This window comes from Panthera pardus, unplaced genomic scaffold (assembly GCF_024362965.1).
Source record: "Panthera pardus isolate Hobbes unplaced genomic scaffold, ASM2436296v1 HiC_scaffold_27, whole genome shotgun sequence".
NCBI lineage: Eukaryota > Metazoa > Chordata > Mammalia > Carnivora > Felidae > Panthera > Panthera pardus.
Genome location: NW_026526843.1, coordinates 63347203 through 63375011, shown reverse-complemented (window position 1 = coordinate 63375011; position 27809 = coordinate 63347203). Strand labels below are relative to the sequence as shown.

At 35.2% G+C, this 27809-nt stretch overlaps 1 protein-coding gene across 8 annotated transcripts in view; it reads right to left on the bottom strand.

Moving 5' to 3' along the window:
* The window catches only part of ATRX (ATRX chromatin remodeler), a 308093-nt gene that overhangs the window by 110696 nt on the left and 169588 nt on the right, over nt 1-27809 (bottom strand). For all 8 annotated transcript variants that reach the window (XM_019436157.2, XM_019436156.2, XM_053891478.1 and 5 more), the window contains 7 exons: nt 25172-25313; nt 23896-24005; nt 17637-17783; nt 17296-17473; nt 9702-9839; nt 7726-7901; nt 6220-6337 (listed from right to left, as the gene is read on the bottom strand). In XM_019436157.2, coding sequence (XP_019291702.1) covers nt 6220-6337; nt 7726-7901; nt 9702-9839; nt 17296-17473; nt 17637-17783; nt 23896-24005; nt 25172-25313 — 1009 coding nt within the window. The remainder of the gene's footprint in view (nt 1-6219; nt 6338-7725; nt 7902-9701; nt 9840-17295; nt 17474-17636; nt 17784-23895; nt 24006-25171; nt 25314-27809) is intronic.

The window sequence follows — 27809 nt, the reverse complement described above, 5'->3', positions numbered from 1 at the left end:
AACTATTTATCATGCTACTGGAAGCCAAAAGAAAGCTGGAGTAGCCATACTTATATCAGACAAACTAGACTTTAAATTAAAGGCTGTAACAAGAGATGAAGAAGGGCATTATATAATAATTACAGGGTCTATCCATCAGGAAGAGCTAACAATTATAAATGTCTATGCGCCGAATACCGGAGCCCCCAAATATATAAAACAATTACTCATAAACATAAGCAACCTTATTGATAAGAATGTGGTCATTGCAGGGGACTTTAACACTCCACTTACAGAAATGGATAGATCATATAGACACACGGTCAATAAAGAAACAAGGGCCCTGAATGATACATTGGATCAGATGGACTTGACAGATCTATTTAGAACTCTGCATCCCAAAGCAACAGAATATACTTTCTTCTCGAGTGCACATGGAACATTCTCCAAGATAGATCATATACTGGGTCACAAAACAGCCCTTCATAAGTTTACAAGAATTGAAATTACACCATGCATACTTTCAGACCACAATGCTATGAAGCTTGAAATCAACCACAGGAAAAAGTCTGGAAAACCTCCAAAAGCATGGAGGTTAAAGAACACCCTACTAACGAATGAGTGGGTCAACCAGGCAATTAGAGAAGAAATTAAAAAATATATGGAAACAAATGAAAATGAAAAGACAACAATCCAAACGCTTTGGGACGCAGCGAAGGCAGTCCTGAGAGGAAAATACATTGCAATCCAGGCCTATCTCAAGAAACAAGAAAAATCCCAAATACAAAATCTAACAGCACACCTAAAGGAAATAGAAGCAGAACAGCAAAGGCAGCCTAAACCCAGCAGAAGAAGAGAGATAATAAAGATCAGAGCACAAATAAACAATATAGAATCTAAAAAAACTGTAGAGCAGATCAACGAAACCAAGAGTTGGTTTTTTGAAAAAATAAACAAAATTGACAAACCTCTAGCCAGGCTTCTCAAAAAGAAAAGGGAGATGACCCAAATAGATAAAATCATGAATGAAAATGGAATTATGACAACCAATCCCTCAGAGATACAAACAATTATCAGGGAATACTATGAAAAATTATATGCCAACAAATTGGACAACCTGGAAGAAATGGACAAATTCCTAAACACCCACGCTCTTCCAAAACTCAATCAGGAGGAAATAGAAAGCTTGAACAGACCCATAACCAGCGAAGAAATTGAATCGGTTATCAAAAATCTCCCAACAAATAAGAGTCCAGGACCAGATGGCTTCCCAGGGGAGTTCTACCAGACGTTTAAAGCAGAGATAATACCTATCCTTCTCAAGCTATTCCAAGAAATAGAAAGGGAAGGAAAACTTCCAGACTCATTCTATGAAGCCAGTATTACTTTGATTCCTAAACCAGACAGAGACCCGGTAAAAAAAGAGAACTACAGGCCAATATCCCTGATGAATGGATGCAAAAATTCTCAATAAGATACTAGCAAATCGAATTCAACGGCATATAAAAAGAATTATTCACCATGATCAAGTGGGATTCATTCCTGGGATGCAGGGCTGGTTCAACATTCGCAAATCAATCAACGTGATACATCACATTAACAAAAAAAAAAGAGAAGAACCATATGATCCTGTCAATCGATGCAGAAAAGGCCTTTGACAAAATCCAGCACCCTTTCTTAATAAAAACGCTTGAGAAAGTTGGGATAGAAGGAACATACTTAAACATCATCAAAGCCATTTATGAAAAGCCCACAGCCAACATCATCCTCAATGGGGTAAAACTGAGAGCTTTTTCCCTGAGATCAGGAACACGACAGGGATGCCCACTCTCACTGCTGTTGTTTAACATAGTGCTGGAAGTGCTAGCATCAGCAATCAGACAACAAAAGGAAATCAAAGGCATCCAAATTGGCAAAGATGAAGTCAAGCTTTCGCTTTTTGCAGATGACATGATATTATACATAGAAAATCCGATAGACTCCACCAGAAGTCTGCTAGAACTGATACATGAATTCAGCAAAGTTGCAGGATACAAAATCAATGTACAGAAGTCAGTTGCATTCTTATATACTAATAATGAAGAAACAGAAAGACAAATAAAGACACTGATCCCATTCACAATTGCACCAAGAAGCATAAAATACCTAGGAATAAATCTAACCAAAGATGTCAAAGATCTGTATGCTGAAAACTATAGAAAGCTTATGAAGGAAATTGAAGAAGATTTAAAGAAATGGAAAGACATTCCCTGCTCATGGATTGGAAGAATAAATATTGTCAAAATGTCAATACTACCCAAAGCTATCTACACATTCAATGCAATCCCAATCAAAATTGCACCAGCATTCTTCTCGAAACTACAACAAGCAATCCTAAAATTCATATGGAACCACAAAAGGCCCTGAATAGCCAAAGTAATTTTGAAGAAGAAGACCAAAGCAGGAGGCATCACAATCCCAGACTTTAGCCTCTACTACAAAGCTGTCATCATCAAGACAGCATGGTATTGGCACAAAAACAGACACATAGACCAATGGAATAGACTAGAAACCCCAGAACTAGACCCACAAACGTATGGCCAACTCATCTTTGACAAAGCAGGAAAGAACATCCAATGGAAAAAAGACAGTCTCTTTCACAAATGGTGCTGGGAGAACGGGACAGCAACATGCAGAAGGTTGAAACTCGACCACTTTCTCACACCATTCACAAAAATAAACTCAAAATGGAAAGAGGACCTGAATGTGAGACAGGAAACCATCAAAACCTTAGAGGAGAAAGCAGGAAAAGACCTCTCTGACCTCAGCCGTAGCAATCTCTTACTCGGCACATCCCCAAAGGCAAGGGAATTAAAAGCAAAAGTGAATTACTGGGACCTTATGAAGATAAAAAGCTTCTGCACAGCAAAGGAAACAACCAACAAAACTAAAAGGCAACCAATGGAATGGGAAAAGATATTTGCAAATGACATATCGGACAAAGGGCTAGTATCCAAAATCTATAAAGAGCTCACCAAACTCCACACCCGAAAATCAAATAACCCAGTGAAGAAATGGGCAGAAAACATGAATAGACACTTCTCTAAAGAAGACATCCGGATGGCCAACAGGCACATGAAAAGATGCTCAACGTCGCTCCTTATCAGGGAAATACAAATCAAAACCACACTCAGATATCACCTCACGCCAGTCAGAGTGGCCAAAATGAACAAATCAGGAGACTATAGATGCTGGAGAGGATGTGGAGAAACGGGAACCCTCTAGCACTGTTGGTGGGAATGCAAACTGGTGCAGCCGCTCTGGAAAACAGTGTTGAGGTTCCGCAAAAAATTAAAAATAGACCTACCCTATGACCCAGCAATAGCACTGCTAGGAATTTATCCAAGGGATACAGGAGTACTGATGCATAGGGGCACTTGTACCCCAATGTTTATAGCAGCACTCTCAACAATAGCCAAATTATGGAAAGAGCCTAAATGTCCATCAACTGATGAATGGATAAAGAAATTGTGGTTTATATACACAATGGAATACTACGTGGCAATGAGAAAGAATGAAATATGGCCTTTTGTAGCAACGTGGATGGAACTGGAGAGTGTGATGCTAAGTGAAATAAGCCATACAGAGAAAGACAGATACCATATGGTTTCACTCTTATGTGGATCCTGAGAAACTTAACAGAAACCCATGGGGGAGGGGAAGGAAAAAAAGAAAGAAAAAAAGAGGTTAGAGTGGGAGAGAGGCAAAGCATAAGAGACTGTTAAAAACTGAGAACAAACTGAGGGTTGATGGGGGGTGGGAGGGAGGGGAGGGTGGGTGATGGATATTGAGGAGGGCACCTTTTGGGATGAGCACTGGGTGTTGTATGGAAACCAATTTAACAATAAATTTCATATATTAAAAAAAAAAGACACAAATAAATAAAAAAAAAAGCAAAATTTAAATGAACTTCTTAAAACCAAGTACAATCTAAAAAGAGTCAAATATAGAAACAAAAGAAATCTTGGAATGTGTAACAGAAAAATACCAAACATTGTAAATACAAGTGAGAGAGGTGGGTGATAGGTTTCTAGTAAGAATTAAGATACCTTTAATAGAACCCATGTGGCCTTTTATGGGCATTTTTCTCAAAGGGACTATTAAGTCAGGTTATTCTACTTTAAGGAAAAGAAAACATCACATTTAGTAGGGTAGAACCCCAGACCTTTTCACAATTAAAATATTCATGGCACCAGATAAGAAGTTAACAATCATACTTTTCAGAGTTTGAAGCTTTTAATAATTAGTACTTTAGATATTTACTATCAATTAAAGTCACAAAGAATAAAGCCCCCTTAATTCTTAAATATTGCATTACCCTCAAAAGAGTACATTTTAATGTCTATATATGAGCCATTAACATTTTGCTATTGGTTATTAAAGACAAGTGGCTCTCTGATACTTGAAAACACAGTAGCTGGCATTTTCTCTAAGATAAAACAAAATTTTAAATGGAAAAAATAGTAAATTAAATGACCAAATTTACTACCTGTTATTACTCAGATATAAATGAAAGGTAAGTCTGGATATCCCTCTCTAAGTACATAGTAGCTCTCTCATTGGAATAACATTTGGTTACTTAATTATGTCTCCAATTTTTGTCATTCAAAACACAATGGTACAATAAACCTAATAGTTTCTGACTGATATACAAATGAAAATGTGTGCCTTCCAGAAGTGATTTTTGGGGCGCCTGGGTGGCTCAGTCAGTGGTTAAGTGTCCGATTTCAGCTCAGGTCATCATCTTGTTGTCTGTGAGTTCGAGCCCTGTGTTGGGCTCTGTGCTGACAGCTTCAGAGCCTGGATCCTGCTTCGGATTCTGTGTCCCTTCTCTCTCTGCCCCTCCCCCACTCATGCTCTGTCTCTGTCTCTCAAAAATGAATAAATGTTAAATTTTTTAAATTAAAACAAGTGATTTTCGGGGCGCCTGGGTGGCGCAGTCGGTTAAGCGTCCGACTTCAGCCAGGTCACGATCTCACGGTCCATGAGTTCGAGCCCCGCGTCAGGCTCTGGACTGATGGCTCAGAGCCTGGAGCCTGTTTCCGATTCTGTGTCTCCCTCTCTCTCTGTCCCTCCCCCGTTCATGCTCTGTCTCTCTCTGTCCCAAAAATAAATAAACGTTGAAAAAAAAAAAAATTTAAAAAAAAAAAAAAAAAAGTGATTTTCTTCTAAAAGTCAATAAAAGCTGTTTTTATAATACAGCAAAAAAGTACTTCTGTAAAACACTAACATTCAAATCCTATTTTCTCCAAAGCAAAATAATGCTTGAGGACCATCATTATTCTGTTCTCTAAAATGCCCTGCTGTTAAAAAATTAAAATAAAATAAAATGCACTGCTAATATGAAGAGTATCCCTTTACTGATACAAAGCATCATTTTAATATGTGTGTACATACTTCCACCTTCTATTATTTTTTTGATCAATTATTTTATTCACAATGGCTAATGGGTACTTTCTAACCTGTATCACCTAAATAAACCTAACATATCACTTGGCGAAAGTTACCAGAATGAAGTGCCTAAGAAATAAGAAACCTCACTTCAGACCAGAGGCTAGGTTTTGCTCTGTGAACAGTGACAACCCTAGGCACACAGTCAGGGACACACACACAGACACATGAGCTTATTGATGATAACATTAATACCTATCCATTGTATTTTTTAAAAGCCCATAGAAAAGAATAAGAAGTATTCTTATCTAAAAGATCCTCATAATGAAACCACCAAAAAACTATAAAACCAAAAACAATTTCTGTCAAGCATTTTGGTGTATTTTAGGCATTTGTGTATATTTTTATTATAATGTTGGGAGCATAATATATGTCCTGCCTTGCATTTTGCTTTTTTTGCCTTTTATTATTGTGGTTCAATTTTTTAAATAATACACTGGACTTTTATATATTTTCTTTTACATTACTCACTAATAATTTTCCTGAAATAAAGCTCATTACAAGCTAAGAGCATTATTCAATATACTGTGTATGTTTTTTTCACCAGTTTGTTCCTTAGTTTATTTTGACAATTTAGTGTTTTTTAAATTAGAAATAATTTGTGCTTTTACAAAATAATCATACCCATGTTATTCAAATGCACAATTGGAAAAAAAACACAAATGACATGGTAAAATTACTAAAACAACATCCTTCAGAAAAAGAATGTCTTTAGAGAAAATATAAAAATAAACTAAGCATATTTGTTACCTGTTAAGTGATCTAAGTAGTACTGATAGAGCTTGCACTGAATAGGAGTCATTCTCACAGCTAACACATATTCATGTTTTGGAGGCAAGAACTTTGTTAACGCTGTATAATCTTTCCTCTGTAATTAACAAGAAAGATAATGAAAATTAGTTAACCTAAATATATGAAAGGAATTGACTGTTCAAAGAATTATCATTGCTTGCAACTAAAAGATATGCATAAACAGGTACCAAACATACAAGAAAGCATTTTCTTAAACATATTTACCCTCTTTAATCACACAATGATCATCATGATTGTAATGATTATATTTCATATGACTATACAATATGATGTATTGGTAATAAGAGACTGCAACACACCAGGCAGGTTTTTAATTGAAGTGGTCATATTACCAACCAAGTAATTTATGTTTTCAAATGTCTCCTCTATATAGAAAAAAGAAAGAAAAAACGTGGGAAGGGGATATAGTAGGCAGTGTTAAGAAAAAGACTTGCTTTAATCATACACTAAAAACAATGAATCAAAGTCTGATGCAGTCTGGGTTGTCCTTCGGGTAAGATGTGCCAATATACCAGAGAATAACACATAACTTTAGGGGAACTGTTTACCCACTTGAGAAAGCAAGCCATGTATAAACACCCTTGAAACCATTTAATTATAAGAACAAGAAATAACAAACAGGAATGTGCTAGATACAAATGACTACTAAACCAGGAAAACACTGCCTAGGTAGCAGCAGCAATACAGAAACAGAGGAGTTGCTAGTACCTGTGGCTAACCTGAACAAACAGAACGACTGCCGTATATGATGGTAGAATATCCAGCCAGGGAAAAAAAAAAGAATATCCAGCCAGAAGCACAGTCTATCTCTAAAGATTTGTTACATCTTTGTGGCTATGATTAATATCTAGTGTCTGAAGAAAATGTGCGGATCTTAAGATCTACTAACTGCTGGCTCAAACTCTACTTATTCACTCACCAATAGAGGCTCACTAAATATCTGTATGTAAACAGTACTAACTAACCCATTCAGGTTATTTTATTACTTCAAATTAATAAAACTGTTTCTTCAGGATTTTGTTAAAAATGACCCTCTCACAATTCATAATTGCATTTCCTACAAATATTTCAAGTAAGTGAGGTTCAAGCCACTATACTATAAAATTAAGGTGAGCATAGGAATTTCTTAATCATAATAGCTGTGTTTCTTTTACATACTCCCTATCTTAAAGATGAGAAATCTAAACATTAACATATTAAAATATGAAGCTATACACTTGGCAAATGAATTAATCAAGTATGCTCTAAACCTCACAATGGAACTCTTTTTTTGAAAGTTCAAGGTTTCAAAAACTTTTGAAGACAACGCTAGGAGATTTAACTATAAAACTATATATTGAAAAAAGAGGAAAGAAAACATAAAACAAAGTTTAAATTCAGAAAACACTTGGGATTGTAATCTAACAAAGCAACGATATTTTATTATATGGAACATATTTGTACCTGAACACATCCAGCTAACATCTCATAGAGAATGTGAGCACGCTTTTTCATCACTCTGACATCTACCATGGTAGAATCTGCACACTGACCATTTTGGATTGGATTTATAAATCGATTCCTGAACTCCTTAATGGATCCCAGCAAATTTTCCTTGATAAAGTTAACCATGCAATGATCTAAGAGAGAAGACATTAGTTCACTAACGACAATAATAGCTAAAAGGGACTCAGATAAACCTGATAAAATGTTCATGTCAAAAACACATGCCATGGAAGCATTAGAATTAAGCTGCAAAGAACAAACAGTAAACTGAGTATAGACTAAACATTGGTTATAAGTCAGTTCTGGAACTGGATTTCCAAACCAGATGAGAAATTCAAATAAAACCATCCCTATATTCTAGATATGAATGTTTAAAAAAAATACCTAAGAACATTTTATTCTACTTCCCTGTTCTTTATAATAGATATGGAGTATGAAACAAGTATTCTATAATTCTAACCATGATTTTATGGACAGCAAGGGTATCTAGTGAAAAAACATATATATTGAATCAAAATAATAAAATCAGGTAATAAGCCACTATATCAAATTTTGTATTAACTGTTCTAGTTCCAGAAGCTCTTAATAGAGTTATCAGCTGTCCTATACAATATAAGATCACAATGTGAAATAGCGTTTTTTCACCATTTCAATATAAATTAGCAGTTATTACATCAAAATTGATATTTACAGGATACAAAGGACTCTCTTAGAAAATTCTAAGAATATATAATTAGATAATAAAAGTAAGACAGAACATATTATCATTATAGCAGAGCCCTTAAAAAGTCATGAATAATATGGGTGCCTGGGTGGCTCAGTCGGTTCAGCATCTGACTTTGGCTCAGGTCATGAGTTGGGAGTCCCACATTGTGTGAGCACAAGCCCTGCTTCAGGTGCACACAAGCCCCACTTCTCTCTCTCTGCCCCTCGATCACTTGTGTCATCTCTCTCTCAAAAAAAAAAAAAAAAACAACTAAAAAATAAAGTCATGGATAATATTGAGAATTAAGTGCAGTTCAATCAAGAACTAGGAATGAACTCTACATGCACTGTCACTTAAAGCAAAGTTCCACGGGAGTAAAAAAATACTTCTTTGTGAATTTCACTGTCAAACACCACTGGTTTGCTTTCTTCACTGTATCATAAAACTCTTCTAACTAATGTTTTATTGTTTTTGCAATGTGAAGTAGCATTTCTACAAATGAAGTAACAGAAAAGGGGGAAACTGGAACAGATAAAAAATGAAGATAAAATATAGGTTACAATGAAGTAATAACCAGTATTACAAATAATAAAATAGAAAATAAGTTACTAAAGGGCTGGAAATAACATAAAAATAACAAAAAGCTATTACAACGGATTATAAATAGGAAATTTCAATTTATTAGCTGAATATAACTCCTGTTCCCTCAAGTATTCTCACACATATGAAAATGAGAGAAATTCACAAGTCATCTGGGTTCACATCATCTGTCCTCAGTCTGAACAAATTCTATGCTGACACAGATTCGACATAGCTCTCCTTTTAGCATCTCCACATTCCTAAAAATATTCACACTTGGCATTTCTTTTCAATTTCCTATAGTACCTCTCCCTAAATTATAGTTTGTTACAGTATCTCCTGAATAGTCACCAATGCATTTGTACTTTTAAAGCCATCATTAATACATCTGATAATTTTTATAGATTTCAAATTCTATGTTTATATTTGAACATTCAAAATGGTACACCTTTTGACTGTGGTTTACCATTCATATTTACAAAGCATTCGGCTTGAAATGTATGGTATTCTTTCATAGAAGACTAAGATGGACCTATGTAGATCATGGTCAGAGACTATACTAGACAGAAGAAAGGCAAATGGCAAAGTGGCAAAAATATATCTGAGGCAATGCCAAAACTCTACAACATAACTGCAGATATTAACTCACACTCAATTAGGTTATTTTGAAGTGGTGTTCCTGTTAAAATAATCCTCCTCCTTGATCGTATAGAATTCATAGCTTTTGAAACAGCAGATGCTTCATTTTTCAGAATATGGCCTTCATCACAAACAACAAAGTCGGGGCCTATAAAAATGTGTAGAAAAAAACATTTAAGCTGAAAATGTAACCCATTTAAGTAAATAAGTTAACCCTTTAAAGTGCTCCTCTTGTGGGAATAAAACAACACGCTCATAAGAACAGTCATATTTTATCTGCTGCTATATTTGTTGTATTTTGTAATGTGGCACTAACTAGTATTAATTATATCCCAACAGTAGAGTATTATATCCCTATATAATATATATATATCCCTATATATATCCCTATATATAATATAACAATAAAACAGTAAAGTACTACTACAGATGGTACTTAAGATTCTCTGAATAAGAATATAAAAATAAAAATAGAAGAGTGTAAAGATCTCTCCAACATATTTTAGGTATTTGAAAAAACAAAATATATTAATAATTGGAAAACAGTAGCTAAAGATATATTACAGCAAAACATATCAAGTTAACACAACTGCCTAAGACTAAGCAATTCATATATACGTGAAAAGACAAATTTCAAGCTACATTTTAAGAAATACTGTATAAATCAATTGGCTATGCGGTATCTTCCATGCAACTTATTCCAAATAACTAATACTCTTTGCAGGGTGAAAATTTAATTGATAAAGGACAGATAAATTGATTGTTATATGGCTACAGGATGGGGGAGAACACTTTCCAAGCTATAAAAGACCTTACACCTAAGAGTAACGTCTTCAAAAGAAATACATCCACTTTCATAACATATTATTGCTTCCTAAAGCATTGTTTATACATAATTTGCTTGCTGGTTAACACACATACTACTTTAAATATTGATTTCAACAAAAGCAGTTGTCAAATTACTCCCCATCTGTTAGGCGTTAGAGAAAATTCATCTTCTACATGATTTCAAAAGTAAACATTTCAGTATGATTGGCCAAATAATACAATTATTATTCAGTATTCAGATGGGGCTACACAAATATTAAGACATGTTAAAATTACTAATATACTTTCTAAAAACAAAAATCTACACATAGCTTTGTATTAAAAAGCTACATACTGGCTTCTTTTGAATCCTAAAAGTTTTCAAGAAAGAAAAATTGTGTTTTACACAAGTGACTTAACTGATTTTCACCATCTAATATTCAGTGTCATGAGGGTATGCTAAAACAGGTACTCCCATACAATCTTTGTGAGCGTCTAAATTACTATCTGACATTTTGGAAGACAACTTTACAGTATCTATTAAAATGTAAAATAGTGTACCTTCTGACCCATTATTTCAATTTCTGGGAATTTATCCTAAAGATATACTTCGGCAAGTATCCAAAAATACATAAAAATATTCTGTGAAGCATTGGTTGTTATGGTGGAAAATTGAAAACAACCTAAAAGCTTGTCAAAGGGTGTTAATAAAATTATGATTTAATGGAATGTTGCAGAACTAAAATTAATGATATAGATTTCTATGTACTAACCTGGAAAGACATGCCAAAATATATTAAATAAAAAGACGCAATGTGCAGAATGTATGTTATGCTGTTTGTATTTAAACAACCACTTCAAACAGGGTGATTTTATCTATGTATACATATATGTAGCAAAGGACTAAACCTGCCCAACCTTTGCCTTCAGCAGCTGGGAGGTAACCTCTAAACTTGGAATATCCTGCCTAAGAAAATGGTCTTTGTTTACTTGGATGGCTTAGGACACACACCAGATAGTCTAAAAAGGTGAATTATTGGGGCAACAAGGCCTTTGGGCCATATGGCATCTTCTTGACCTTTAGAAGGGGTAAAGACTAAGATCACTCACATGGGTGGTCAAACATGTCTTTGTGACCAAGCCCAAACTCTAAACACCAAGGCCTGGATACGTGTGCTTGGTTAGCAACACTCTGTATGTACTGTTACACATCATTGCTGGGAGAAGTAACTGCGGTCTGCACATTTCCACTGACAGATCAGTAGGATTTCTCCTGGATGCCCTGTGACTTTTCCTGTTGCTGATTTTAATTTGTATCCTTTCACTGTAATAACCAACACAGCTTTTCTGAGTTCCATGAGTTCTAGTTAATTACTAAACCTGAGAGTGGCCTTGGGACTCTAAACACTGCAATATAAAAAACATGCCTGAAAAAACACCCATACAATCTTCTTTAAAAATGGGCAGAGGACCCAAAGAAGATATGCAAATGGGCAACAGGTACACAAAAAAGACCTCAACATCACTAATCACCAGGAAAATGCAAATCAAAACCACAATGAGATATCACCTCATACCTGTTAGAATGACTATTCTCAAAAAGACAAGAGATAACAACTGTCGGTGAGGATGTAAAGAGAAGGGAACCCTTGTGCACCATTGGTAAGAAGGTAAATTGGTGCAGGCACTATGAAGGTTCCTCTAAAATTGAAAAGTAGAATTACCATACGAAACAGCATTTCTAATTCTGGGTATATCTCCAAGGAAACAAAATCATTATCTCAAAGAGATATCTGCACTCCCATGTTCAGCCAAGACATGGAAAAACAACCTAAGTGTCCACTGACGAATGAACTTTTATTTTTTAATATATACCTTTTCCTTCTGTTTGTATTTTGCTTAAGAACATGTATTGCTTTTATAATTTAACTTAAAAAGAACTATTTATTAGTGTGGCAATGGAAGGCAAGGGGGCCCTTTCTTTAGCAGGGCTATCTAGAGAATAAGAGTAGGGAGACAGAATAAAAGCAAATATACTCATGAATAACCCTGAATCAACAAAAAAGCTAAAAGATGTTATTCATATTCTGTTTACAAAGATAGTAATGTACATAACATTCTAACATAAAAAAGTTTTAAAATCTTAAGAAGTTTTAGGGGGCCTGGGTGGCTCAGTTGCTTAAGTGTCCGACTTTTGATTTGGGCTCAGGTCATGATCTCACGGTTCTTGAGTTCGAGGCCCTGCATCGGGCTACGCACTGGCAGTGCAGAGCCTGCCTGAGATTCTCTGTCTCCCTCTCTCCCTGCATAAGTTTAATAATCCTGAATATCTACTTTCTGGAAAACCTCATTCCAATGATCTATGAACGAAGTGGTAGGATGTGAAAACAGCTATATTTAGAAATCATAATAGAAAAAATAAAGGGAGAATGCAGTCATGCAGTTCTGAAAAGGGATATAGCAAGAGGCTTGAAGAAAAGTTCTTCTGTTCAAAAATCAAGCCTGAGTGAAATAGTTCAATACACCATGGAAATCTGTCATTATTTTATTTAATTACCTAGGCCTATTTTATTGTTTAAATCAAATAGTACCTTGAATTAATATTGTGTGTATATATAAAGGACTGAAGTACTGATAACATGCTACAAACCAAATAAAGCTTGAAAGCCTTATGCTAACTGAAAGAAGTCAGATATTATATGATTTCACTTTTATAAAATGTCCAGAAATATTTTTATGAAATGTCCACAAAAGGCAAATCCACTGAGACAAAAAATATGTTGGTAGTTTCCAGGTGATAGGGCATTTGAAAGTGACTGCTAATGGGTACAAAATTTCTTTTTGAGGTACATGAAAATGCTGTGGGGTTCAACAAAATAGTTGTGATAGTTACATAACACTGTAAATATACTAAATGCCACTGAATTATACTTTAACATGGTTAAATGGATTTTATGTTATGTGTATTTTTACCACAACAAACTCTAGTCATTAAATTAAAATGAGATAATGTAGATTAATACTAAAGCTACCACAATGAATAAATGCTTAGCGTGACTTAACGTTAACTGTGCTATGAATTAAACAACAACAAAAAGCTAGTAATGAGGTTATAAAGAGATAACTCTATTCATTTGTCAAAACCCATTAAACTCTACATTACAAAGTATATACTTTCATGTGCACAAATAATAAAACACAGAAACTAACCTAAGTGACTTTAGAAAATAACGTTTTAACTATAAATTAAGCTATAGACAAAAACAATCATAAACACTGTACTATAGTGGTTAAATCTGTTTCTCACATAGAAACAACTGTGAAACAATATGGCTAACAATTCTGAAATTACTTTATGTGTGTAATGAAACTGAACAAATAAACTGTGTAATGAAACTGAACAAATAAACAGATAGCAGGTGGCTGGAGCCAGGATTCCCATAATTGGAAAGACAAATAACAGATTAACGAAGAAGGTGAAACTGAACCCTATGACACTGGATTAGAGTCAAAGACACCATTACAAAATCAAATTTATCTCTATACACACACACAAAGGGATAGATTTGTGCATAGACATAGATCAGTACACATATCACCTAGTTCTTCTGTCTGCTTAGAGGACTTAGAAGCAATGATACTCCAGTAGTAACAAACACTACTAAGCACCAGATCTTGGTTTGTAAACACTATTTTTCAATAAGAGAAACCATGGCACATTACTGAAATGGTTAATTCTGGGGTAGGGGGCAGAGACAATATAACATGAGCCTGGAATACCTTATAGTACCAGAAAGTAATGAAGTGCTTAAAACAACAACGACAAAAAGAATGAAATATCAAAGGGATACACCAACCAATCTACAAATGTGAAAGAGCTCCCAATGGCCAAATAGTAACAATTTGAACAGCAAAATAACATTATAGTCTAAAATATAAACTAATAATAGATTATTAGTCTATAATGCTATAAATCAATGATTGATTATATAAAAAAGAAAGGACAAATCTTTCTTAAAGAAAAATTCCAAATTTTATGTGTAGATACTGGCCACTAAGGGAGACAGAGCTTAATCCCAGCTTTCCCCTAACTTGGGTAAGCTAGACTTTGTGACTGACTTCCAAAGAACAGGGACAGGTAAAAATAGCAGATCCAGTAATGTCATGTCATTCTAATGTACTCCTGATATGATTGTGTGTGATAAGAAGGGTGTTTCACCTCTGGTAAATTTTTTCAAAAACCTGTAACTCCAAACTAATTACAAGAAAAACAACAAATACACACTAGTGAACATAAAATAGGATACTTGCACAGTACTCAAGACTAACAAGATAATGAAAAATAAAGATAGAAATTGTCATAGACCAGACAAAACTGTGAAGACAAGCCAATTAAATACAATGTGGTATACCCTGGATCAGATCCTGGAATAGAATGCAAACAAGAAAAATGGTGAAATTCAAATATAGTTTGGTGTTTAGTTAACAATAAACCAACACTGTATCAATTTCTTAGTTTTGACAAATCTACCATGGCAATACAAGCTGTTAACAGTGGGAAATCTGGATGCAGGGAATATGGGAGCTTTTTTTTACTATCACTTCAAGTTTTCTGTAAAAAATTATTCTAAAGTAAAACATGTTTAAAATGTCACTAAATGATTTACATGGAAATAACAAATGTTACTCTTCATGTTATGAGCTTTAATTTTTTTAAATGTATTTCCTCATGAACAAATCACAATATTAAGCGTTTGGACACTGTTGTTTTAACTATTCCAAAGCAACTTTCTGAAAAATATGTTGCAATACTATTCACTAGCTTAAAGTTCTCTGACAATAAAACCACCACAGAACTTTTAGACAAATATTTTAATCACGGGAGAAAGATAAACTCATTGAGCCTTAGATTTACAATGGCAATGTTACTTTGGTGCATGTTAGTTACATCATTACCTAAAAAAAGAGGCAAAACAGTACAAACATTTAGTTCTAAGATTAATAAGGTCTGAGAATTTAATGTATAACATGGTGAGTATAGCTGATAACACTAAATTTAACTGTAGAATTAAAATTTGCTAAAAGAGTAAAATTTAAATGCTCTCACCAAAAAAAAAAAAATGGGGTGAGTAAATATGTGAGGTCATAGATGTGTAACTCAAAGTGGTGAATCCTTCTGTTAGGCAGGAAGCTAATGGGCAACAGGAGTATGGACCTTAGACATCCTGATGGAGAGCCCCAACCGAGGACCACCCAGGGACCACCCTATTCCACCCATGTAACAGTCAGTTTGCAATTACAACATCCCAACAGAGGAAGAGTTAAGTTTGTTGTGCGTGTTGCACTTTTGCAGAAAGCAGCTGCTTGTCCTTATTTGACCTATGTCTCTAGAATAGAAATAATGCTGTGGTTTCCTACCCCATAAAGGTGTTTCAAATACATATTGGAAAAGGACATGCATAGTTGGCTAATTATTATATAATCCAGGCCTGTCACTCAAATGTTGCAAACCTAGGAACTACCCAAAAGAAAAAACTGATATAAGCCCACACTGAGGAGTTTCAGGGCCTCAGTCTCTCTGGAGTTGCCAGCTTCTCCCTTGGAGTATACTTTAATAAAACTTTGCTCTGCTTTTCTTTCGTTTCACTTCTCTGTAATTATTTAATGTGGCAGCGAGAATAGCAAGCCACTTTCTTTTTCCATCTAACTCTTGGTAACACTTCCAAATGTATTTATACATCAAATCATCACATTGTATAATTTAAGTATCTTACAATTCTGTGAATTGTACTTGAAAAAATTGTGAAAAGTATATAATATAAAAAAATAAATGAAAAAAAGGTAAAGTGATGGATTCTAAAGAATACTGTTACTCTGACAGTGAAAATTACGTTTTCTCAACACACATCTAAAGCTTCAATGAGTGTCTTAATGTAATTAGATATGTTAAGATAAAGTTTAAAAAGGAAAAAACAAATAATTAAAAATTAATTCATTTTGTGGGGCACCTGGGTGGCTCAGTTAGTTGAGTGTCTGACTTTGGCTCAGGTCATGATCTTGCAGTTTGTGAGTTCGAGCCCCGCATCAGGCTCTGTGCTGACAGCTCAGAGACTGGAGCCTGCTTTGGATTCTGTGTCTCCCTCTCTCTCTCTGACCCTCCCCACCTTGCACTCTGTTTCTGTTTCTCTCTCTCTCTCTCTCTCTCTCTCTCTCTCAAAAATAAATAAAAAGATTAAAAAAAATTTTTTTAATTAATTAGTTTTGCAAATAGTACAACTTGCTGCTTTTCCAAGTGCCAATTAGGAATTAAATATTTGGATCTTAATGTCATAAGGTTAGACAGTGTTGCAAATATTAACTTTCCATAGTGATGACACTTCAAAACATAGTGGGGGGGACCATGTAGCAATTCTTCTAATGATATAAAGTTGGGAAAGAAACTTAAAAACTGTTTTCAAAGTATGGAGAGAGGTCTTGTTATCATCTAATATTCAGACAGCTGGAAGAAAATGCAATTGTGACATAGGCACCTAATGTAATTTTACTTATTAACCAGATCTCCCATAAAAACCTCAAACACTTCCAGACTCAACAACTGAATTCTGAACAGCTGGCAACAGTAAGGGTGCTATAACCTTAATAAAATTTTACTAAGAAAAAAAAAAGGAAGGAAAAAACCTGAAGGATAAACAAAACCCAGCTACTTACCAGTTGCTCAATAAAGTAGTTATTTGTTAAACCGAACATCAGCAATTTTTTATTCAACTTATTTATCTCAGTGCCTCTTAATATATTACCTGGATCAACCAAAGCTTTGTTAAAGATTTCCTTAAGTTTCCTACTCTTCACATTCCTTCCTTGAGCAAGATTTCTGTACATCTCATAGCCTATGATCATAACACCACCATCTTCTTGCCACCTCTGCAGCATGTAGCTTCTCTCCTGAGGACGTTTCACAGTTGCTAATTCAGAGACCTTTTGTGAGAAAATAAAGATTTTTAAAGGTAGCTATTAGACATGTAGGAATACTACTTATTCCCATGTAAATATGCATCCTTAATAATTAAAAATCCTTTTCTTTTACTATATGAATTTCTTGCAGTTATTTTAATAAGAGAAAATATTTAAAATATAATACCTCAAGCTTCTCATCATCTTTTAATCCTTCCTGCCACTTTTCAAATTCATTCATCCAATTCAAAGCGGTATTAAGAGGACAAACCACTAAAGCTGTGCTGAAATCCAATTTGTCACACAAAAGAACCGTATGAAGAAAACTTACCACCTACAAAAAAACAAATTAAGTTACCATCTTCAACTAAAATATCAGTAAAAAAGTTAAAATAAATGAAACAATCTTACGATTTAGTAGCTTGGTTTTCTTCTACCTTTAAACAATAAAGCAACCAATCAAAGGTCACAATTTCCAAACAAGGCAAAGTACATGGAAAGAGATATTATAATATATAAAAAGATGGAGTTTGACTACATAATATATAAGGTTCTTCTAACCTTAAAGCTTCATGATCCTATGAATAATAATAATAATAATAATAATAATATGAATATAAGAAGTAACCATACCAAAACTATGACGAAGTCGCTGGTCTCCACACAATGTCTATCCCCACAAATGTTCAGAAGCTACCATCACCCATTCAGAAGAGAATTCTGTTATGCAGTACTTTTCTATTTTCAAGTGTTCTAACTTGATACCTTGGGAAGATCGAAGCAGAGTACAAGGACCCTAAGCTTGCCTTATCCCACAAATACAACTAGATAACTATCAAATCATCATAAATACCCAAGAAACCGACCAAAAGCCTGGTAGGATAAATTCTACAACTAAAGGTAAAGAAGAGGCCACATCGAAGAGAGTAGGAAGTGTGGAGATGCGGTTTAGGGCAGAAAAGGATCATGGCCGCTGTGGCAGGGAGGGAGCCATGGTTACGGAGAAGGGTAAGGGACAGAATATCACACAGTAAAGCAGACAGGGAAAATGAATCCCCACAACAACTGGCTTAGAAAGGGAGGGGCTGAATTTCATGAGTTCTTAGAAAAAGCGGGGCTTAAGTTTTAAAGGTCAGCAGTCATCGCTAAAATAGAGCCCTGAAGACACCGTGCTGCTCTTAAAGAGAAGGCAAATAGCCCGTGGGCATACAACATGGAAAGAATGAATTGAAGAGCAACTGGAGCACACAGTGGGGAAGATATATGCTTATCTCAAACCACATCCCAGCACTCACCAAGAGACCCCTCCAGGAACAAAAAAACTGGCCAGCACCATTTCTCTGTCCTGACCCTGAGCATAAGCACTGGCACTCCCTACCTAACTTATTTACAATAAGCCCCCAACAACAGCACTCCACTGGAAGCACCCCTCCAAGTCACCCCCAGACCAGCCCAAACCCCTGCTCACACCATGTCTCCTGACCAAGGAGTTTTCATGGTCTTGTTTTAGCAGCAGTTGCAACAGTTCTCATTTCACAAGCAGACCAGAGCACACCTAGTTAAAACTCACCATATTCAGACCATGGACCAAACACTGCTAAGATAAAGAGAGCCTCTGCAGACAACTGGCCTGAAGGATAAAGCAGCCAGGACAAAACAGCAAAGCACACGCAGCACCCATTGGAGTTAGTCCCAGAAGCAACAGACCCTGGGGAACATGGGATACTATATGGCACAGCACTACAGGACCTCTTCTTCATAAGGCCATTACCCTAAAGAACAGGAGATGTAGCTTACTTTTCTAACACAGTGAAACAGGCACAGAGACACAGACAAAATGAGAACACAGAGAAATTTATCCCAGATGAAAGAACAAAACAAGGCTAAGGCCAGAGGTCTAAGTGAAACAGATATAAGTAATTAACCTAAGACAGAATTTAAAGTAACGATAAAAGGATATTCACTGGACTTGTGAAAAGAGAGGAAGACATGAGTGAGACCCTTACCAGAGAGATAAAGAATAACACAGCAGAGATAAAACTCTCAATAAACAAAGTGAGAAATAGGCTCCCTGGAATGAAGAGTAGGATGGAAGAAGCACAGGAATGAATTAATGACCTAGAGGACAGAGTAATGGAAAGTAATCACATTAAACAAAAGAGAGATAAAAGAATTATGCAAAATAAGAACAAAATTAGGGAAATTAGTGACTCCCTCAAACATTAATAACATTTGTATTTATATAACCCCCAAAAGAAGATGACAGAGAAAAGAGGGCAGAAAATTTATTTGTAAAAACAATAGCTACAAGCTTCCCTAATTTGGGGAAGGAAGCAGATATCCAGATCAAGGAAGCACAGAGAACTCCCAACAAAATGAACAAAAGCAGACCCACACCAAAACATATTCTAATTAAATTGGCAAAATATAGTGGAAAAAAAACAACTTTTCAAAGCAGCAAGACAAAAGACAACAGTGACATACAAAGGAAAACCCATAAGGCTATTAACAGCCTTTTCAGAAGAAATGTTGCAGGCCAGAAGGGGCTGGCATGAAATTTTCAAGGTTCTGAATGGGAAAAATCTGTAGCCAAAAATACTCTGTCCAGAAAGGCTATCATTCAGAATAGAAAGAGAAACAGAGTTTCCCAGACAAACAAAAACTATAGGAGTTTAATGACCAATAAACCATCCCTATAAGAAAATTAAAGGGGACTCTTTTGAGTTGAAAGGAGAGAAAACGTGACAGTATAAAAGTAGGAAACACAAAAGCATTAAAAATGAACATCACTGTAAAACATCAGTAAACGAACAAATAAAAGGATATAAAATATGGCACCATATACAGAAAACATGTGGAAGAGAGCAGGAAACAATTGGTTTGAACTTAAATGACCATCAACTTAATATAGACTGATATGCGGAAGAGGCTATAACAAACCTAATGATAACCATGTATCAAAAACCACCAATAAACATGCAAAGAATACAGAGAAAGAAATCCAAATATATTAAAGAAAATCAGAAAAACAAGAAAGAGACAAAAAACAAGAAATGATCAGAGAAAATCTTCATAAACAATCACAAAACAAATAATAAGATGACAATAAATACATTATCTATCAACAATTACTTTGAATGTAACTGGACAAAATGCTTCAACCAAAAGACACAAAAGGACAAAATGGATAAAAAAAATAGGACTCATCTATATGCTACCTACCAAGAAACTCATTTTAGACCTAAATACACCTTTAGATTCAAAGTGAGGGGATGGAGAAATATCTATCATTCAAATGGATGTCAAGTGAAGACACCAAAGGTGCAGGGGGACCCTAAGCTTGCCTAGTCACTTGAACACAGCTAGATAAATAATGCAACCATTCAGAACACTGAAGAAATCAATCTGAGGTCTGAGAAAATGGGCTGCGAGACTAGAGACAGAAAAACAGCCACATGAGAATGTCTATTCTCACCACTTTTACTCAACATAAGACTGAAAGTGCTAGCCACAGCAATGAGACAACAAAAAGAAATAAAGGGCATCCAAATTGGCAAAGAAAAGGTAAAATGTTCACTATTTGCAGATGACATACTACATATACAAAACCCAACAGATTCCACCAAAAAACTGCTAGAACTGACAAATGAATTCACTGAAGTCACAGGATACAAAATCAACATACAAAAATCTGTTGCATTTCTATACACCAATAACAAAGCAGCAGAAACAGAAATAAAGAAAACAATCCCATTTACAATTGCACCAAAAACAGTAAGATAACTAGGAATAAACCTAACCAAAGAGGCAAAAGATCTATACTCTGAAAACTATAAAACACTGATGAATGAAGCTGAAGAGGACACAAAGAAATGGAAAGACATTCCATGTTCATGGACTGGAAACACAAATACTGTTAAAATGTCTATACTATGCAAAGCAATCTACACATTTAATGCAATCCCTATCAAAATGCCACCAACATTTTTCAGAGAACTACAACAAATAATCCTAAAATTTGTATGGAACCACAAGGAACCCAAATAGCCAGACCAATCTTGAAAAAGAGAGGTAAAGCATTACAATTCCGGACATCAAGGCATATTACAAAGCTGTAGTAATGAAAACAGAATGCTACTGACACAAAAATGAAATATAGATAAATGGAACAAAATAAAAAAAAACAGAAATAAACCCCAAATTATATGGTCAATAAACCTTCAACAAAGCAGGAACGAATATCCAATGGGAAAAAGTTTCTTCAACAAATGGTGTTGGGAAAACTGGACAGCGACATGCAAAAGAATAAACCTGGACCACTTTCTTACACAACACACAAAAATATTCAAAATGGATAGAAAACCTAAATGTGAGACCTAAATGCATAAAAATCCTAAAAGAGAGCACAGGCAGTAAGGTCTCTGACACGGGCTGTAGGAACATTTTTCAAGATATGACTCCTGAGGAAAGGGAAACAAAAGCAAAAATAAACTGGGCTTCATCAAAATGCAAAACCGCACAGCAAAGGAAATTATCAATAAAACTAAAAGGCAACTTTTAGAATGGGAGAAGATATTTTCAAATGACATATTGGATAAAGGGTTAGTACCCAAAATATATAAAGAACTTATAAAGTTCAACACCCAAAAAACAAATAATCCAGTTAAAAAATATTCAGAAGATATGAATAGACATTTTCCAAAGAAGACATACAGACAGCCAATAGACACAAGAAAAGAAGGTCAACATCACTCATCATTAGGGAAATGCAAATCAAAACTACAGTGAGATATTATCTTTTCTCTGTCAGAATAGCTAAAATCAGGGGTGCCTGGGTGGCTCAGTTGGTTGAGCATCCAACTTCAGCTCAGGTCATGATCTCACAGTTTGTGGGCTCGAGCCCTGCGTTGGGCTCTGTGCTGACAGCTCAGAGCCTAAAGCCTGCTTCGGATTCTGTGTCTCCCTCTCTCTCGGCCCCTCCCTGATTACACTCTCTCTCTCTCTCAAAAATAAACATTAAAAAAATTTTTATTTAAAAAATTGATTTTGAATTATATTAAAATATTTAAATATTTTAATAAAAAATTAAATATTTAAAATATTATATTAAAATATTTATTTAAATTTTTAAATTAAAAAAAAAGAATGGCTAAAATAAAAAACACAAGAAAAACTAGTGTTGGTAAGGATGTGGGGACAAGAGTCCTGCTGCACTGTTGGTGGGAAAACAAACTGGTGCAGCCACAGTGGAAAACAGTATGGAAGTTCCTCAAAAAGTTAACAATACCAATTACACTACTAGGTATTTACCCAAAGAATAGAAAAACACTAATTCAAAGGCATACAGACATGTATCCATATGCTCACATAAGCATTATTTACAACAGCCAAATTATGGAAGCAGTCCAAGTGTCATTTGGTAGATGAATGGATAAACAAGATGTGAGATCACTCACACTCACACACACACACACACACACACACACACACACACACACACAGAGGAGATATTAGCCATAAAAAAGAATGACATCTTCCCATTTACCACAACATGGATGGAGCTAGAGAGCATAATGCTAAGTGTAATAAGTCAGTTGGAGTAAGACAAATACCACAGGATTTCACTCACATGGAATTTAAGAAAGAAACGAACAAAGGGAAAAACAGACAAATCAAGAAACAGACCCTTAATTACAGAGAGCAAACTGATGGTTACATTGGGGATGAAGGCGGAGGGGGATGGATTAAAAGATGATAGGGATTAAGGAGTGCACTTTTCATGATTAGTACTAGGTGACGTATGGAGTTACTGAATCACTGTACTGTACACCTGAAACTAATATAACACTGTGTGTTAACTAACGGGAATTAAAATCTTAAAAAGCCAAAAAAATGGTTAAAATGGTAAAAAAAATAAATAAATAAAAATAAAAACCAAAGTGTCCTGACTCATTGAGTCTGTAATAGTTATCTCATGGCTTAATATTACATATATATTCACTAATGTTATCTGTATTACAACTCCTACCAATCAGAAATGCAGTATTTTAACAGTGAAAAGTATTTTACATTCTCCTTACTATAGGATCACAGACTGTTAAAAAATTGTAAAGGAAATTCATTACACTTCAAAATCTTTGCAGTTTTTTACTGGCTATGACTTGTAACTCTATTCCTTCACTTCATTAGGATTTCTGCTCTGTCTCACCTCCTAAAAGCTACACTCCCTCTCTATTCCCTCTGAACTCTTCCTATCTGAAAATATGTATTTCTTATTTGATTAAAATCTCTCAACCACACCAGAATAGAAGCTTCCTGAGGAGGGATCTTCTTATTCACCGCTCTATCTCCAGCCACTACAACTCCGCCTGGGACACAGAATAGAATCCGATATATATTCTTGAAAACATGAAATGTACAAAAGCAGAATACCTTTCTGTTCTTACCTGTAAAGTCTTACCAAGGCCCATGCAGTGGGCTAGAATGCATCCTGAACCTGGAGATTTCTTTGTTTTTTTTACAGATTCACAGCAGCAGTCCCACATAAACTGAACACCTAAAAACAACAGCTTCATTAAGTTTAATTTAAAGATCCAAGTTAAAAATCTTCCTTCATAAACACATCAAAAACATAACCAAACTTCTAATAAACAGAATTTTAAAAAGAAATAATCTTCTAAGTATAAATGAGATGCTCCCAAACCCAATAAGTTTAATTAGAAAAAAGGACAGCAAACACAAGCATACAGCCACTTCCCTTCATTCACTAATCTATCACAGCAAATCTTCATTCCCTGGGACAATTCAAAGAAACATATGAATAATCTAAAATAGAAATGTTATGCAAAATTTTATCCAATTTACAGATTCCTATCAAATATTCTTTCATGCTTGTTGAGTTTATCAGGAAAACAACCCAGGAGATAATTTATCATCTCTCCCCTTATTCAATAGTAAAGACTAAACAAAAAGGGGGGTTCACTATCCAAGAAGTAGGAACTATAGAACTTCCCTTATGAATTCATTCATATACACACTGAAAACTGACTTACTGATTCCATTCTAATAAAGTGGAGAAAAGGGATAATTTGGTATCTTTAAAAATACCAATGTCAGAATATTATTAACAAATATACCTGAAAATGTTCAAATAGCATTTTCTGAAGAAAGCTTTTAGCTAATGGTGGTACCTCTCTCTACCCTGCAGCTGCCCTTAGCCAACCACTGGAGACTATATGAATCCATTTGCTATATATACCATTTGTAAGTGGCACTTATTTCCCCTTCTATAACACTCATTTCCTTTACAATCATCCAATTGTTTCTCCTCATATATTTATGAGCTCCATAGTGGGCAGGGTTCATGTTTGTTTTCCACACCAATGTACTGCTAGTGCTTAGCAGAATGTAAGGCACACAGGAGACACCAAATATTGGTAAAACTTAATTAAAAATGCTTTAATTAGGGGCACCTGGGTAGCTCAGTTGGTTAGGCATCTGACTTCAGCTGAGGTCATGATCTCACGGCTCATGAGTTCCAGCCCTGCGTTGCACATGTGATGACAGCTCAGAGCCTGAAGCCTGCTTTGGATTCTGTGTCTCCCACTCTCTCTCTGCCCCTCCCTTCCTTGCTCTCTCTCTCTCAAAAATAAATATTCAAAAAATTTAAAAAAATAAAAAATAAAAAAATAAAAATGCTTTAATCATATAACTGTTTCTTACCATCTACTTGATGGGGTTTCAATTTGATAACCATATTTCTATGAACCTGCACTAAAGGTTCTTTGGTTTCTTCATCTTCATCTAAAACCAACTTGGTTGTTATTGGACACTTGGTGGGTGAAGCATCTTCAATTTCTATCACCTACAAGAAAGGGAATTATAGTTAGCCAACTCAGAGAAATCTTTCAAGCAATACTAAGGAAACTTTTCCAAAATATAGACACATCTACTTACACACCACATATCCAATACTTTGTTCAAAAAGATCAGGACATATCACAAGTTAATACAGGTTTTCCAAAATCAAAAACCTGTATCACTGTGGTAATATGGTTAATTTAAATCATCAGTTCACACCTAACATGTATCAACACACGTGATAAGTAAAGCCATTGAGAAAAGTAGTATTCTAAAACACTCTATATATGGTACCACCCTAAAGATTTGAATAGACACATGGCTCGCAAACAAGCATGGTTCTATTTTCTAGAAAACATCTGAAAATGTGCAAGGGCACATAGGTTGTCACAAGGACTGGTATGTAATGTAGGCAGAGAGGAAGGTAAGTACAGATGTTCTACACTGTAAAAGCCAGTCCCAAACAAAAACTGACCCACCCAAGATGCTAAACGACTTCCACTGAAAAACAGTGGAAGTATGCATTGTGAAAGGAAAAAACTTTTAGAAACACTGGTTTGAGAACCACAGGCTCAAAAACATGACAACAACATATAATATCCTCTAACTGCAAAAGGAAAACAATTATCTAAGTTTCTTATTTAAAAGAAAACTTAGACATAAATACACATGAATACATGTATGTGTATACATTTTTTGCTGTCTTATCCCAATATGTATCCATTACATACTACAACCAAGAACTGTATAATACAGGTATAAATATTCCCATTTTACAAATTAAAAAAAAAAGTGAGAGACCCAGAAATTAAATGACTTATACAAGGTCATACAATTATCAAATATCACAACACTAAGATTTACACCCAGAGGATCAGACACTAGAGTCCTTGCTCTTAACCACTACACAATACTATTTTAATAAAGGAAATGCTTCTATAAACAGTTTTGTTCCATGAAAACCAATAAAATTCATTATTTTGAAATTACACACATTATGGGGATCCTGGGTGGTTCAGTCAGTTAAGCATCCAACTCTTGACTTTGGTTTAGGTCATGATCTCACAATTCATGAGAATGAACCCCATGTTGGGCTCCATTCTGACAGTACAGAGCCTGCTTGGGATTCTCTCACGCTCTCTCAATGCCCCTCCCCCACTTGTGCACATGTGTGCTCTGTCAAAATAAATAAATAAACATTAAAAATAATTGCAGACATTATGATGTGTAAGGAATGTCATATAAGGAATAAAACTTAGCCAGTATTTTCTTTCTTATTTAAAACTGTAACTATGGATTACTTAATATTCACTATGGAAATTTTCAAAGGTAAACAAAAGTAGAAAGAATAGTATAATCAACCCTGTTACCCATTACCCATCTTCAAAAATTAACAACTTCTGGTCAGTTTTTTTTTTCCATTGGCAGCCTCCTCCTACCCATTCTCTAACTCCTCAGATCCCACAAATGATTTTGAAGCAAACCTGAGAAAGCATGGAATTTCATCTGTAAATGTTTTTAAATGTCTCTTTAGAAGGACACTCTTTATTTTATTTTTTTTAATTTTTTTTTTAACATTTTATTTATTTTTGAGACAGGGAGAGACAGAGCATGAACAGGGGAGGGTCAGAGAGAGGGAGACACAATCCGAAACAGGCTCCAGGCTCTGAGCTGTCAGCACAGAGCCCGACGCGGGGCTCGAACTCACGGACCGTGAGATCGTGACCTGAGCCGAAGTCAGCCGCCTAACCGACTGAGCCACCCAGGCGCCCCAGAAGGACACTCTTTTTAAACCATAACCTCAGTATTATTCTTGCATGAAAAAATAAAAAATAAGTCACAAAACTGTGATAAATTACCTGAATAGATACTGTACTTGTGTAAAACTGTAAATGATATACAAATCAGGATTAATACTATACTAGATAACATCCTAGTGGAGAATAAATACCACAGACCATTTAGATCCAAACTCCATTTTAACAAGTTACTTAAATCCTCTCAGCTTCAGTTTTTCCATCTGCAAAGTAGGAAAGATTATAAACAGCCTTCAGGAGTTGTTGTAGACATTAAATAAGACAATGTATGCAAAGTATCTGACATAGACTAAGAATTCACTAAATTTTTCACTGTGTCCTAGCTTGGATGTGTGCCAGCTTTGTATCACTGGGGCAAATCCATTAGTCAAAATGGAAAATTCCTGAGTGTCTTGTCCTGTTTGCATGGTGTGGCAGGCAGCATCCTAAAATGGTCCCTAATATCCCCATCCTCTGGTGTAAACACCCTATATACTCCCATCCATTTGAGTGTGGTTGACATCTGTAAATATGAATGGGATATCATTCCCATAATTGAGTTAATAATCAGCTGGGTTTGATTAAACCAAAAAGAGGATTCTCCTAGGTGGGCCAGACCCAATCAAGATGAGCCATTTAAAAGACAAGTGATAAGAAATAGTCTCTTACTGGTCTCAAAGCCATGCTGTGAAGAGAAGTGTCTA